The sequence below is a fragment of the Prionailurus bengalensis genome, chromosome E3 (assembly GCF_016509475.1).
Source record: "Prionailurus bengalensis isolate Pbe53 chromosome E3, Fcat_Pben_1.1_paternal_pri, whole genome shotgun sequence".
In the NCBI taxonomy this organism is placed as follows: Eukaryota; Metazoa; Chordata; class Mammalia; order Carnivora; family Felidae; genus Prionailurus; species Prionailurus bengalensis.
In genome coordinates this window covers 29,937,263-29,951,053 of record NC_057357.1, presented here as the reverse complement: position 1 = coordinate 29,951,053, position 13,791 = coordinate 29,937,263, and the positions used below count along the sequence as shown (strand labels likewise).

General features: G+C 45.2%; 1 protein-coding gene and 1 long non-coding RNA gene across 8 annotated transcripts in view; one reads left to right on the top strand and one right to left on the bottom strand.

Moving 5' to 3' along the window:
- The window catches only part of MRTFB (myocardin related transcription factor B), a 128,968-nt gene that overhangs the window by 33,545 nt on the left and 81,632 nt on the right, over positions 1-13,791 (top strand). The window contains exon 1 of one of the 7 annotated variants that reach the window (XM_043560498.1): positions 12,484-12,862. The exons of 4 other annotated variants lie outside the window; for them this stretch is intronic. In XM_043560498.1, the coding sequence (XP_043416433.1) occupies positions 12,742-12,862 (121 nt within the window). In that variant the 5' untranslated portion in view covers positions 12,484-12,741. Of the gene's footprint in view, positions 1-12,483; positions 12,863-13,791 lie in introns of those variants that run through there. 2 more of the 7 variants (XM_043560499.1, XM_043560502.1) reach the window with 2 other exon arrangements.
- On the bottom strand, positions 4,230-12,356 carry LOC122471646. Its single transcript, XR_006294226.1, has 2 exons — positions 11,767-12,356; positions 4,230-4,670 (listed from the first exon to the last, which is right to left on the bottom strand). It is a non-coding gene; the product is annotated as an uncharacterized LOC122471646 (long non-coding RNA).

Genomic DNA, 13,791 nt, shown 5'->3' with positions numbered 1-13,791 from the left:
TGTGCCCGTTAGTCACAGCGCGCCAGGCTGCACTTCCGGCAGGCGTGTGAAACCTCATTCAGTTATCATATCCCACGTGGGATTCATTTTATTTTACTTATTTTAATGGATGAATGGGTTTGTTGGTTTGAGTGGGTTTGTTGTTGTTGTTGTTGTTGTTGTTGTTGTTGTTGTTTTTAAGATTCTCTAGAGCAATCTTGGCTCAGTTGTTTTAGAGTTTAGACACCCACATAAATCCTCAGTTGTATGCAAGTTTTGTAAATAGGCTGTTTCACAATTATCATATTACATAAAGGAATTCTCTGTTCCCATAAGTATCAGTGTGGGTTTTTTTTTTACTTTATCAAAATATAATTGACATACAATAAACTGCACATATTTTAAGTATTCAACTTGAGGAATTTTGACCGCACCACAATCAAGATGACATGTTCATCACCCGTAACAATTTCCTCATGCCCCTTTGTAAACCATTCCTCTCTCCACCAGTCTCCAAGCAAACAGTGATCTGCTTTCTGTCACTATAGATTAGTTTGCGTTTTCTAGCATTTTTTCAAAAATAGAGTCATATATACATGTGTTCCTTTTTGTTTGGCCTCTTCCATTCAGCATAATTATTTTGATATTTACCCATATTGTTGTATGTTATTCTTTTTTATTGTCGCATAGTACTTCATTGTGGATATATCACAATTTACTTGTTCAGTCACCTGCGTATGGATGGTTGTTTGTAGTTTTGGGCTTTTAAAAATAAAGCTGCCAATAAAGTTTCTTCAAAAGCTAAGCATCCACCCACTATCTGACCAAGCCTTTATACAAAAGAAGATAAACATCTACACAAAGATTTATACCGTAAATGTTCATAACAGATTTATCCATAGTAGCTCAAAACTGGAAACTACGCACATGTCCATCAGCAGGTGAATGGATGAACAAAATGTGGTGTCTTCATACACTAGATTCCTACTTTGGAGTAGAAAGACACCACCTGCTCATACATGCAGCATGGATGGATCTCAGAGTCCTGTCGTAGTGAAAGGATTCAAACACAAACGCCTGTGCATTATATGGTACCATTTACTTGAAATTCTAGAACAGGCAAACTGATCTCTAGTGATAGAAAGCAGATCAGTGATTACCTGGGGCTACATGTGGCAGAAGGATGGACTGTAGAGGGGCAAGAAGAAACTTCTAGGAATGTCAAAAATGTTCTGTGTCTCAAACGTGACCATGACTTCATAGCCGTATACCTCCATCAAAACTTGCCACACATATACACTTTAAATTGATGTCTCTGGGGGCGCCTGGGTGGCTCAGTCGGTTAAGCGTCCGACTTCGGCCCGGGTCACGATTTTGCGGTCCGTGAGTTCGAGCCCCGCATCAGGCTCTGTGCTGACTGCTCGGAGCCTGGAGCCTGTTTCCGATTCTGTGTCTCCCTCTCTCTCTGCCCCTCCCCCGTTCATGCTCTGTCTCTCTCTGTCTCAAAAATAAATAAACATTAAAAAATTTTTTTTAAATAAATAAATAAATTGATGTATCTGATTGTCTTTGTACCTTAGTAATAGTGATTTTTTAAGTGTCTGTCAGATACAACCAAAACAAACAAACAAACAAACTAGCAGGTAGTTTTAGTTTAAGGAAGATACTTACCGTCCAGCCTGGACTACTAAATGTAAGAACTGAGTCATTTAAGGAGAAATTGATCCTGTGAACATGATTAAAATACTGGAACAGATCTCACAGGAAATACAAAGGTGAATGAGGTGAAGTTCCAGCTTTTGAAGACCGTAAAATTTACTAAAATGGTGAAGGGGTATCAGGAATGTGCAAAGTATCTAGACAGGCATTGAGAAAAACCATGCAGTAGCTAAAAGCATCCTGTCTTTCTCAGCCAAGTTTCGTGACAAAATGGATTCCTACCAATGTGCTTAGTCTTCTCACTTATCCCAAGGAAGACCTAGCTAGTGTCATTTTCGATACATGGGAGAGAAGTTAATACAGTGGATGCTTTTGGGCATTGGGGCTTAATTCTTTCCCAGAACCCATGGAGAAAAGCTAGTGGCCAGAAGCCTGCCACCTACATCAAAAGTCTCTCTGCTCCTTAAAAGCTGTGTCACTGGACAGGTTATTTCACCTCCTGGTGCCTTGTGGTGAAACGGAGATGGTGTTATTGAGGGTTGTTGACATGACATCACCACGCGTGACGTCTGTGCTCAGGACACAGTAAGCAACAGATCCCTGTTAGTGACCAGAGTCGGCATCATCTCATCATCGTTCCCAGAATGCTAAGTCCTCCCGTGGCCCGTACCAGGAGTGGTCACGGTGAGCAGAGGAAAGACTCCTTGGGAGCGTTGAGACACATCCTGGAAAGTTTCTGAAAGTGACTGATGCGGCACATGGTTCTTGAAGAGTGCCCGAGTGCTGTTTCCAGCAGAGATGGAGAGTTTCAAGCAGAAGAAAAAGCTTGAATAAAGACCAGGAAAACTCAGAGCGTATTCGGGGATATGAAGCAGTTTGATTTAGCTGAAGTGTAAGGACCGTTGTCAGGGTTAGTAATGCTGCTCAGGAAATCAGGAGACAAAACACTGGTGGTTTTAATGCCAAGCTAACAAATGTGAGCAGAATCAGGTGGGTAGAGAGGCCCAAAGGAGTTTTGGTCCAGTGGCATTGACTTATTCATTCAGGCAGCATTAATCTTTGTTTCTCCATTGAAGTCGAGCACAGAGGGGTGCTTGGATGGCTCAGTCAGTTAAGCGTCTGGCTCTTGGTTTTGGCTCAGGGCATGATCTCACCGTTTGGTGGGCTCGAGCCCCACTTCGGGCTCTGTGCTGACAGTGGGGAGCCTGCATGGGATTCCCCTATGCTCTCTGCCCCTCCACGCTCACTCTGTCTCTGTTTCTTTCAAAATAAACAAGCTTTAAAAAAATATAGTCAGGCAAAGACTATATTATAAAATTATAGATGATGTTGTCCTCAGTACATAGCATGTAATCCTAAAATCAAGGATACCTTAACTGCAGAAGGAAAACTCATTTAGAAACTGCCATTTAGAAAGTCAGTGCATGATGATCCGGAGGCAGGGTTTGTGTTGATGTGTGTGTTGGTGGATGTTTGGAGTTAATGGTACCAGTGCAAAGGATAAGATTGCTAAGGGAGAACATTCAGAAATAGTCAAAATCTTAGGAAATGCGGGGAATGGGGGAAATGCGGGTATCTTGGTAAGTACGAAGGATCCTGGTGGAGAAGTATAATTTCTTGATCACAGTTTGGTAAGTAGGTGGGAAGGAACTACAGCCCTAAACAAAGTGTCTGGATTCCCCTGGGCAAGAAGAAAGATTATTTCTTCATCAAATTCTGCTCAGGTCATGATCTCAGCGTTTGTGAGTTTGAGCCCCACATCAGCGCAGAGCCTTCTTGGGATTCTGTCTCTGTCTCTGTCTGTTTCTCTCTCTTTGCCCCTTTCCAGCTTGCTCGCTCGCTCTCTCTCTCAAAATAAATAAACTTAAAAAAAAAAAAAAACTTCTCCATAAAGACAGGTGACAGAATGGGAGTGGGAAGGCGGAGTGGGGCTTGTGTGTGAAGACCTCAGTATTAGGAAATCTAGGGGCCACGCTACTTGCTGAGAAGGGTGTGAGGGTGGTGTTGTAGTGTGGTCTTGAAGAAAATGGAAATGATTTGAAACAGTGGCACAGTTAACTCAAAATAGTCTTGAGAAGAGACCCAGGAAACGTTTTGGAACATGTATGATGGCATGACATGGTTTCACGTTAGATTTGGACAGTCTTCTAGAACTCTTTTACCTCCACCTGTGTCAGGACCCCCGAGATGGCCAGGTTGGATATCCAGGCAGATTGTGTAATGGCAAATGTTTAATTCCTCAGGGTAACTGTATGGAAGCCAAGCAGCAGAGTAAATGGGTCCCCTCTCCCCGTTTGAGTTGTATGGTGAAGCAGTATTTCACAAACTCAGGAAAGGTACTGACCCTTTAAAAACAATTACTAGAGGGGCGACTGGGTGGCTCAGTCAGTCAAGCATCCACCTCTTGATTTCAGCTCAGGTCATGATCTCGAGATCTGTGAGTTTGAGCCCCGCGTCAGGCCCTGCACTGACGGTGTGGCGCCTGCTTGGGATTCTCTCTCTCCCTCTCTCTGCCCCCTCCCTGCTCACATTCTCTCTAAACAAACAAACAAACAAACAAACGTTTAAAAAATAAAGAAAAATAAAAACAATTACTAGAATTAATTTTTACTAGTCTCATGTTGCTAAATTGGGTACAACCATAAACGTGTAAAAGCATACAGAAAAGTATACACTTAGGTTTAGTAGCGCTTAACACAACCACAAAACAGAAACACTTTTGCATATCAGTTGTAAAATCTGTGAAGCTCTCGAAATTCGCATCAGTGTCAGTTGGCTGTGACACAATGCGTGTTTGCCCCAGAGTGGCTGCTGCTGGACCCGACCGCGGTGCTCGCTGCCATCCTGTGGCTCCGAGCCTGGGCTGCCTGGCGCGCTGTCAGTGCACTTCCCCGCGACCTGTGCTCTGTTCGGACCGCTGCTGGCCCGGCACCGTTTTGCCTTCTGTGGGCTTCCGCGTGTGTTGTCACCACGATGTCCAGCTCTCTTTACTCTTCACTCTTACGTGGCGACTCAGGATCGTTTTTTCAAGGCTAACAAAACAAAACCACAGAATTTAAAAATTTCCATGAAGAGCTCAGCGGAGAATACATCCTTGGATTCCTGAGACCATGTCTGAGTGTTTGTTCTACTCAGTTCTCAGACCCTATGGCTCACGGCTGACCGTGGTCAGTCACCTGGGGGCGTTTTTTCTATTTCGTTATTCCAGTGAAGTGAAGAAGAATCGGCAGGGTTTTCCACATATATAAAAATTTCAAATTTAATCTAATAAATGAGATCTAAAGTGGTAGGAAGACACCAGAAGATATTAAGCGCCAAATCAAAACCCTGTGAACTTTCCCCAGACCCAGGGGCAGCCCGATCGGGTGTGGTGGGACCCGGAGAACACGTGTGTGGTTAGCGTGCTGCTCCCCACGGACATCTGTGTGCGCCTCCTGCTAGAGAAACCCCTAACCTAGCAAACGTGCAGCCACGGAGGATAGCCGACGAGGGGGATCATGCCAGAAAGGAGTCCTCACGGACTGCACTGTTTGGGGAATGCCCGTCATGCTTCTGCTGGGTACTTTATATGCATTTTCCCCCTGATTTTCATAACCACAGAAAACACCCATTGTCGTCCTTGTCGTCACTGCCTTTCTGTAGACGAGGTCGCTGTGGCACAGAGATGGTGGCACTTTTCCAGGGTCTCCGAGCCCTCAGAGCCCAGTTGTGTTCACCTCCAAAGTCATGTTCTTTCCACAAAGCCATCCTGCCTGTACCCTTCATAAATCCATATGGGATGTTGTCACCCCCTGAAATTAAATTACCCACTTTCCTTAATTACATGCCTTTGAAAATCATATGTAGATTTAGCAAAAAGAAAAAAAAAACCCATACAGGTTTTTGCTTTTGGTGAAAATAATGTTGGAGTCAGAAAACCAGGATTAAAGACAGGCGTTCACCAGCAGGCCAGCTTTAAAACACAGTATTTCATAGCTGAACTGCAGTTTCCTTTCTTTGTTTTCTAAAACACATGTCAGTGTGTGTGTCCCCTACCTCAGAGCTGCTAAGGATCGAAAGATCTTTAAGACCCTCAAAGGTATGTTAAATTTACTTGTGACCTAAAAATCATTATCACGGGTGGGGGACATTTGTTATTTTCCCGTTGAGGGTTTCCTACATAGAGCTCACTCTTATTTTCTTACTATTTTTTCCCTCAGCAGAACAGGGGACGTTGGTTTTTCCCTCTTGTGGGTTGAGCGTTCCCAATAGGGGCACAGATTGGTTCTTGAGGGATGGGCGGAAAAAAAAAAAATCACTTACGTGTAAGGCACAGATACACATAAAGTACGTAAACAGATACGTAGTAAATCTGTGGTATTAAAATTTCATGGAAAATGATTAGGACCAGGCGATGGGGACAATGATGCAAAAAAGGTGAAGAGACACTCCTGTAGACAGGGTTCTTATTACAAGTACTGACCTCAGCATCACGCTGCTCGTAGCTTGATGATGCGTCTTCCCGCCTTTGCTGGGCTTTGACCCTCTCACTCTTCCCTCCTCCCTTCTGTCTGTGCCAGACCTTCGAAGTTGCGGCCGTTTCATTCTCCCTTCTATTCTGTAACTCCGAATTCATGGCACCCTACTCTGAAGATATATGATCTAAGGAAAGCTTTGTTGTAAATCTTCACATGTTCATAAGTAACGGTCCAGCTTAGAGACAGAACGGTGGGGGGGGGAGGGGTGCCTGGGTGGCTCAGTTGGTTAGGCGACAGACTTCGACTCAGGTCATGATCTTGCAATTTGTGAGTTCGAGTCCCGCATCGGGCTTTTTGCTGACAGCTCAGAGCCTGGAGCCTGCTTTGGATTCTGTGTCTTCCTCTCTCTGCCCCTCGCCTGCTCACACTCTGTGTCTCTCTGTCTCCCAGTAATAAATAAACGTTAAAAAAAATTGAAATAGAGCAGGGATTTGGATGACTTTTTTTAAAGCTGATAAAGTGTATTCTGTCATCTCTTCATCATCCATACTGCAGCTTTGGGCAGGAGGAGACCCGTGGCACTGGTCACTTGTGTACACCCAACACTGCTCTTGACCGATGCCATCATTACGTAACGGGGACTTAGAAGGAGCTAGGAATCGCATTCCTCGGCCTCCCCTGCCATTCGCCCATCCCTGGTGAAGTTCCTGCCTCTGCCATAAGCGGAGGTTAATCAGTGGTCACCGATGGTGAGATGGTCACATTCCAGTCCCGAACACCCCTGCCGAGGTTCCTGTCCTCAGGAGTGTGAACACACTTTACAAGCCAAGTTATCAGGCTCTTTTACCCGATCGTAGTATTCATTTACGCCCGTGCTTAATTGTTCAGACTGTTGACGGTCCTTCGTCTGAGAAATAACAGGAAAACTTGTCCCTCCTTATAAAATAGTGGTTTCCATAGGGCTTATTTGTTAATCTCTTTATATCTGAAGTACTACACATTTGATATCCGTGTATTTAAAATGTAAAAAGAAAAGGAACGACTTTTGGGATATGTCCTCTGATTTCAGAGATGGCATTCTGTCCTTTTTTTTTTTTAACAAAAATATATCATTTTAATTACCAGGATCATTAAATTGGGTTTAATAATTATAAAATTATTAGAATTTATCATAACCATTTAGTTATTTATCTAAAGATACTATATATTTTTTTCTTTTTTTTTTAGAGTATGAGCTGGGGAGAGGGACAGAGAGACAGAGACAGAGAATCCTAAGCAGGCTTCACACTCAGCATGGAGCCTGATGTGGGCTCGATCCCATGACCCTGGGATCATTACTGGAGCCGGAATCAAGAGTCAGGTGCTCATCCAGCTGAGCCACCCAGGCACCCTTAAAAGATACAATATTTTTATATTGGTCTTATAATTTTAAAAGAGGGAAAATTAAGGATCATATCTGTATTTTACTAAAAATACGGTACCCTTGGGGAAAAAATTAGGCGTAACCTAGACTGCCATTTTTCCCTCTACATGCATCCAGTCTAGTTGTCCACCTGTGCCTGACTTGTGCCACACCATGGCTCAGGCCTTGTGGAGGCCAGCCCCAGGATGCACCTTCATCCTGCTCCAGTGACAGGCTCCTTGAGGCCCTGTTTCAAAGTCCCAGGATGCTGGAGGTGAAAAGGAAAGGCATCTTAGTCCGTTGTCAGAAAGGCTACAGGAGAAGCACAACACAGTATTTAGCAACCTGTTTCCGTTCTGCTTCTAATTACAGCGTTCATCACCCTCGGCCTCTTAGGTTGCGCAAGAGTTGCCCGATCAGTGGTACTGTCCAGTCTGTCTTTATCGAAGCGCAGTGTCTTCCACAGCGATCTCTTTTTTATCAGCAGCTTTATGAGCATACGTTGACTCTGCCAATTTTTTGTGGAGGTCCCTTGAGCCGCATTTGTTTCTGTTTTGAGTCCCTGAAGCCTTTCCTGGATTATTCCTGGTCTCCAAGCCACACAATTTTTCTCACGCTTATTAAATATCTATGCTTGGAGTAGTGGGAAAATGACTTGATTTACGGTACCGTCTTTCGTACTGAAACAGCTCTTTTACATGTGTGTACACACAAAGACTCTGGAAGCAGATTTATCACAACCAAAGTGACTCTAATCACCTGTCATTTGAAGTTAAATGCCCCCCACGACAGTAGAGCCAAATGACACTGAAGATGATGCAGTACATGTAGTAACGAACAAGGACAGACCTACTGAGAGCAGTTCACTTGATAACTGTGGCTTCTTTTACTCAGAGAGAATGCAAACATCCTTCGTCCCTTTGTCCCTGATTGAATCCAAAAGACATTTTGTGGGGCTGAGCTACGTGGGGGCAGCAGTCCAGGGTAGGGTTTGAGCCCACGTGGGGTGAGGAGACACCTGTGTCGGGTCTGGTCATCATTGACAGTAAGGAGGTGACCAGGATATCTGCGAACGGAGTGCACAGACCGTGGGAGACCAGAGCCTCGCTGTCAGAGAAGGGGGTTACAAATGTATAAAAGAGAGAAACTGAGAAAGAACCTTTGGCATTGGATCAGAATTGGAGGCATCAGGGCAAACTCGTGGTTTTCAACATATATAAATAAATACAGACATACATGCTTAAATATAGAGAGAAGTAAGTGTGTGTACATTCACACACATAATCTCACAGACATATTCCCTAACTTCCTCCAAAGGAGGCCTGGGAACACTGTCACCCCAGAAGCAACGAGCACACCTGGTACACAGCCCTTGCTTTCTCAGCGGGGTGGGACAAGTAAAAGAGTCCGGGATGCCTTGTACCGGGAAGTAATAAAGTACGCAGAGGATGGGCCATGACAGCCAGGAGCTGAAGCCAGCCTGAAGGGGCCCCCGCTGGCCGAATCTGCAAGAATCTGAGCATCAGAATAAATGAAAGGAACATGCTCTCCCCCACTAAATAAAATAGGAGCCCAGGAGTCCATGGTGATAGAAACAGGTAACATAAACGAGATACAGGGAATTCTTATTCTTACAGTAGGATGTGCTGCTAATAAACGTAGAAGGAATGATAGACTTTTCAAAATCACCATTTGGCAACCATCATAGTAATAAATAATTCATCCCCACACAATAATTTGTTACAAAGAGAAAAACTAACTTTACCATGAAGAAACATGCCCGGTACCGTCTTAATCGGTTCATCAAAATAACTCTTACCAGTTATGAGACAAATTGAATTTGCGTACCACTTGACAGGACGCAGAGAACGCATCACTGCTTCCGTGATGTTCCTGCCCAAGATACTCCTGCCATAGCCTGATCGTGAGTCTGATGATGAAGACACACCAGATAACCCAAACCGAGGGTGATTCTACAAAATAACTGGTCTGTAATCTTCAAAATTTAAGGAAAGAAGAGTTAAGAGAGACTCAGGAACTATTCACAATGGAAGAATGCTAAAGACACTTGAAATAACTCAGGGCCACACGTGATCCTCGTTTGGATCCTTTTGTTGGGACAGTTAGTGGAACTGAGTCTGTGGATTAGATGGTGATAAACCAGTGTTAATTTTCTGATATTGATGGTAATATTGGGGCTTTCTAGGAAAATGTCCTTGTTGTAGGAATTACACACCATAGTGCTTAGGGTAAAGAGGCATCACGTCAGAGCCTTGTCACAGATGGTTCAGGAAAAAAATGTTCTGTGAATTTGATATTATTTCAGATTTTTAAAAATAACAAAATAAATGTTCTTTCAGGCATATTTACCACTAAGGAAATTATTATTTTCTCTCAAAACTACAGAAGCAAGACTTGAGATAGAAACCTACAGCAGGACAATGTGTTCCCTTATTGAGATTTTTTTATCTTTATCAGATACAAAAATAATAAGTTTAGAGAAGATCCTTAAAAGAGAACTGTTTCAGTTTTTAACCCACTCAGCACACATAGGCAGGCACACACAGCCAGTAAAGAATTTTGACGTGGCTGATCGAGCTCCGTATCTACTCAGATTTCTAAACTTATGGCCTGAACACAGTTGAGCGGGATTTCAAAAGCAGCTTTATGAGAAAGAGAATATTAGGATCTATTGTTGTTGTTCTTTTTAGAAAAGTAATTAAGAATACAGTCTCTGCAGCCAAGCAACCTGTCACAGATCCCGGTCACCACGTAGAAGACATGTGAGCTCCGACAAAATAGTCAATTTTTCTAGGCCCCAGTTTCCTCATCTGTAAATTGCGATAGTGTTGAACTCCCAGGCTGGCAGCAGGACAGATGAGATGACGTATGGAAAGCACTTGGACTGGGGCACACCGTAAGCACTCAACAGACTTGGCTACTGCTCTTATTATTTCAGGAAATAGTAATTTCAGGAAAGTTGAAATGCTTTCACGAAAACATTCTGATATGGTTATGTCGACTTCCTTCTCCCTCACCAGGAGTAGAATTGCTAGGTCGCCATAAAAGTTATGGCCTCTGCTGTTAAAACCTGTCTCAAGATCAAAGACTCAGGCTTTGGAGAGCTAAGATTGGTTAAATTTCCGACCTGCCCCTTAGAAGCTTTGTAACTTGGGGCCGGGTCTGTAAAATGTCTGCAATGAACCAAACATCATAGTGGTCAGAAAGGGCTTTTGGGGGTTAGATGAGATAAACTTCACCAAACTGCTAAAAAGGCGACTGACCTAAAGAATGTCCTCAAAAAACTATGGTTACTTTTTTTGCTCCTTTAAAGATGCAGACACAGTCAACGTAGATGAACAGAGGCCTCAGAATCGGAAATAGTAGTGGAGCCTTTGAGCACATTTTTGTGAACTGTGTGTGATAAGCTCAGCGTTGTCTGTGCTGTGGGGGTTTAGACTCCCAGCACCGGGCTTACGGTGCTTCAGAAGGAATTTGACTTGACAAGAAGCATGTCATGTGTTGTGTAATCCCATTCTCGAGAGACGCTGGAGGAGAGTAGATCACTATCTTTCTAGAACACCACGGGGTTTAGTGCATGCCAGCCCTGGACCCAGGGACAAAGGACAGAATCCTCATCCAGTCCCCATTTGTGTTTCAGTGGTGAAGACGATAGCGATTTTTCTGGCTTCAAAAACGTAATCCTTTCTTTATCCCACAGAAGGATCATGTCAGATGCACATTCAAAATGTATGTGTATATTCTAAAGAGAGAATGTGCTTCTTTTAGAGAACGATTTCATCTCAAATCAGTGACTAATAGTCATTGATCTAGGACTGATTCAGAATTTTGAGTATTATCAAAACAAGTTTTCCTGTTGGAGCTTCTTCAGCTTTCATTCGTTCCCTCAATCATGCAACAAGTTTTATTGAAAACTAATAGTTAAGGCAGTTTGCTGGATGTTGGTTATAAAAAAAGTGAGCAAAATATAGCCCTCATGGAAGAGGATCCCATCCACTGCTCTTACAGCCTCTCATGGGTTTTATGGGAACCCTTTGCAAAGGAGCATACTTTGAACCTGTAAAAAAAAAAAAAAAACCAGACTGGTTTGGCTGTAGCTATGGGTAGATATGTATTTGATATGTATGAAAACAGGCTCCTCTCCACGTTTGCCTGGAAGTGCCATACCTAGTGGTTCCCTCCAAGCGGCACCCACAGCCAGCAGTCTGTGACTCACGGGAGGGGTGCCCGTGAGATTAAATGACTCACGTGAGATAAAACTCGGGCCGCTGGCCGGCCGAATCTGCTCCGCTCCGCTCCATAGGAGACAGAAGCTCTCCCGCTGCGTCTGCTTCTCATCCATGGGAGGAGACCTTCCCTTCGCACAATCATGGCGATGTTAACTCTCTCGGCCGACTAGCGGCACAAAGGGAAAGTGCTGCCCGGGTCTGAGTTGGTGACGGCCGAGAGCTGCAGTTCCAGAGCCTTTCCCCGATACCAAGAGCCCCGGCTCTGCCCGGAAGAGCGGGACTCGGGGCAAAGCCCCCGGCCAAAGACCCCTGGGAGCGGGATGCGTGCGCTGGTAGCCGGTTATGCTGGTAGGGCGTTTCTGGAGTGTGGTGCCTGCGCTGAGATAAGACCCGCTTCCTTCTGATGCTCTAGACCGCCGTTTGTCTAGCTGGAGAACTTAATGAGTAATGAATGTGCCTGTCTGGCCGATAGAAAGTGTTCCCCCAGCCTGCGGGTGTGTTGAGAGAGCCGGGGAGAGACCGCAGGCAACACTTTGTCTTCTTAGGTATCAGCAAAGTCTTCTCTTCTAACAACTACAGGATTTATTTTTAACCGCTTGACTCAGTGTTTGTCAGATGATTCGGACCATCGAACTGCAGATGGAAGGACCCGGCGCGCGGGGGAGGCGGGGGGAGGGGGCAGCCGGAATGGCAGGGGAGAGGGGGCTGGCTGGGAAAAGGGGTGGGATTTCAGCATCGTGCCTGCGGGTGTCTCTGGTGGGAGGTGGAGAGAGTTGAGGGCTTCCTGCCGCGCAGCGCGGGTGTGTGTGTGCGCGGGTCGGGCCGGGAGCTAGAGGGGAATGGCTGCCTCCGGCTGCTTAGAGACCTGATCAGCCGGTGCCTGGGGCGTTGCGAGGAGGGACCCGGGACCCGGGGAGCGGACCGGACCGGAGCGTGCTCTGCACCTTGCGCTTTTCTCCCGCTTGATGCTGCCCGTCTCCAGGAGCCTCTCACCATGATCGATAGCTCCAAGAAGCAGCAACAGGGCTTCCCGGAGATTTTAACTGCTGGGGATTTCGAACCGGTCAAAGAGAAGGAATGCCTTGAGGGGAGCAACCAGAAAAGTCTCAAGGAAGGTCAGTGTGTCTGTGGCTGGGGGCACAAGTGCCGGGTCTCTGTTGCCCGTAGGCCAGGCTGTGCACGTCCGTGTGCCCGTCTGCCTACCGTGCGGTGTGTCTTCTCTCTGTGCTCACTCCTGTACCGCACACGCTCCGAGTTCCTGGAAATGAAAGCGCAGTGCTGTCCTCGGTGGCTCTCTGCAACCATTCCCTAGCTCACAGACCTCTAGGCGTGTTGCAGGGTTTCACGCAGGAAGGGGACTTTAGCAGGCCAGCCCTGATTTCAGTGAAATCCTGCCAGGTCCATTTCGTGCATTTTCTCATGCCCCCCGCCCCCACCCCTTTAGGAGAGGCCATTTCCCTTTCGATAGTCTTTAGCACACTATTTGCTTTAGGCTTAAACACATAATTCCAGGAAAATTAATTTTTTCCACTTGACACATTCATGGTTTTTATTGTTTAAAGCCAGGAAGGTAGCTACTGCTTTCTTAAGCATGTCTTTAAATGATTGGTTTGTTTGGTTGTAATGCTCAGTGCATCATTTTGTTTTGTTTTGTTTTTTAAAAATGCATTGCTTAGTTTCGTGGGGGTTTTTAACAAGGCATAAGATAAGCTTGTGAATGCCGGCGATCACTGTTGATGGCCACTGCACAGCACCTTAGTGATTGACGTGAGAAGATGGCCAAAGGTGTAGCATTGCTGTCCCCCGGCCCGGCATATACCGAAGTGTGGCAAGACTGGTGCCATCTGTGCTCCACTGCAGCTGGAGAGCAAGGGCCATGGTTCAGGAAATAGAGGACCTACTGACATGAAGTTTTTCCTGAATTTGGGATCCTGAAGGCCACCCCTCGCCATGCTTGTTGACTTTGAAGTTTGATTTTCTAGTGTTCTTTGGGAGAAAAAAAAACCCACAATATCCTCTTTTCGTTTTATCTGCTTTCAGCTCC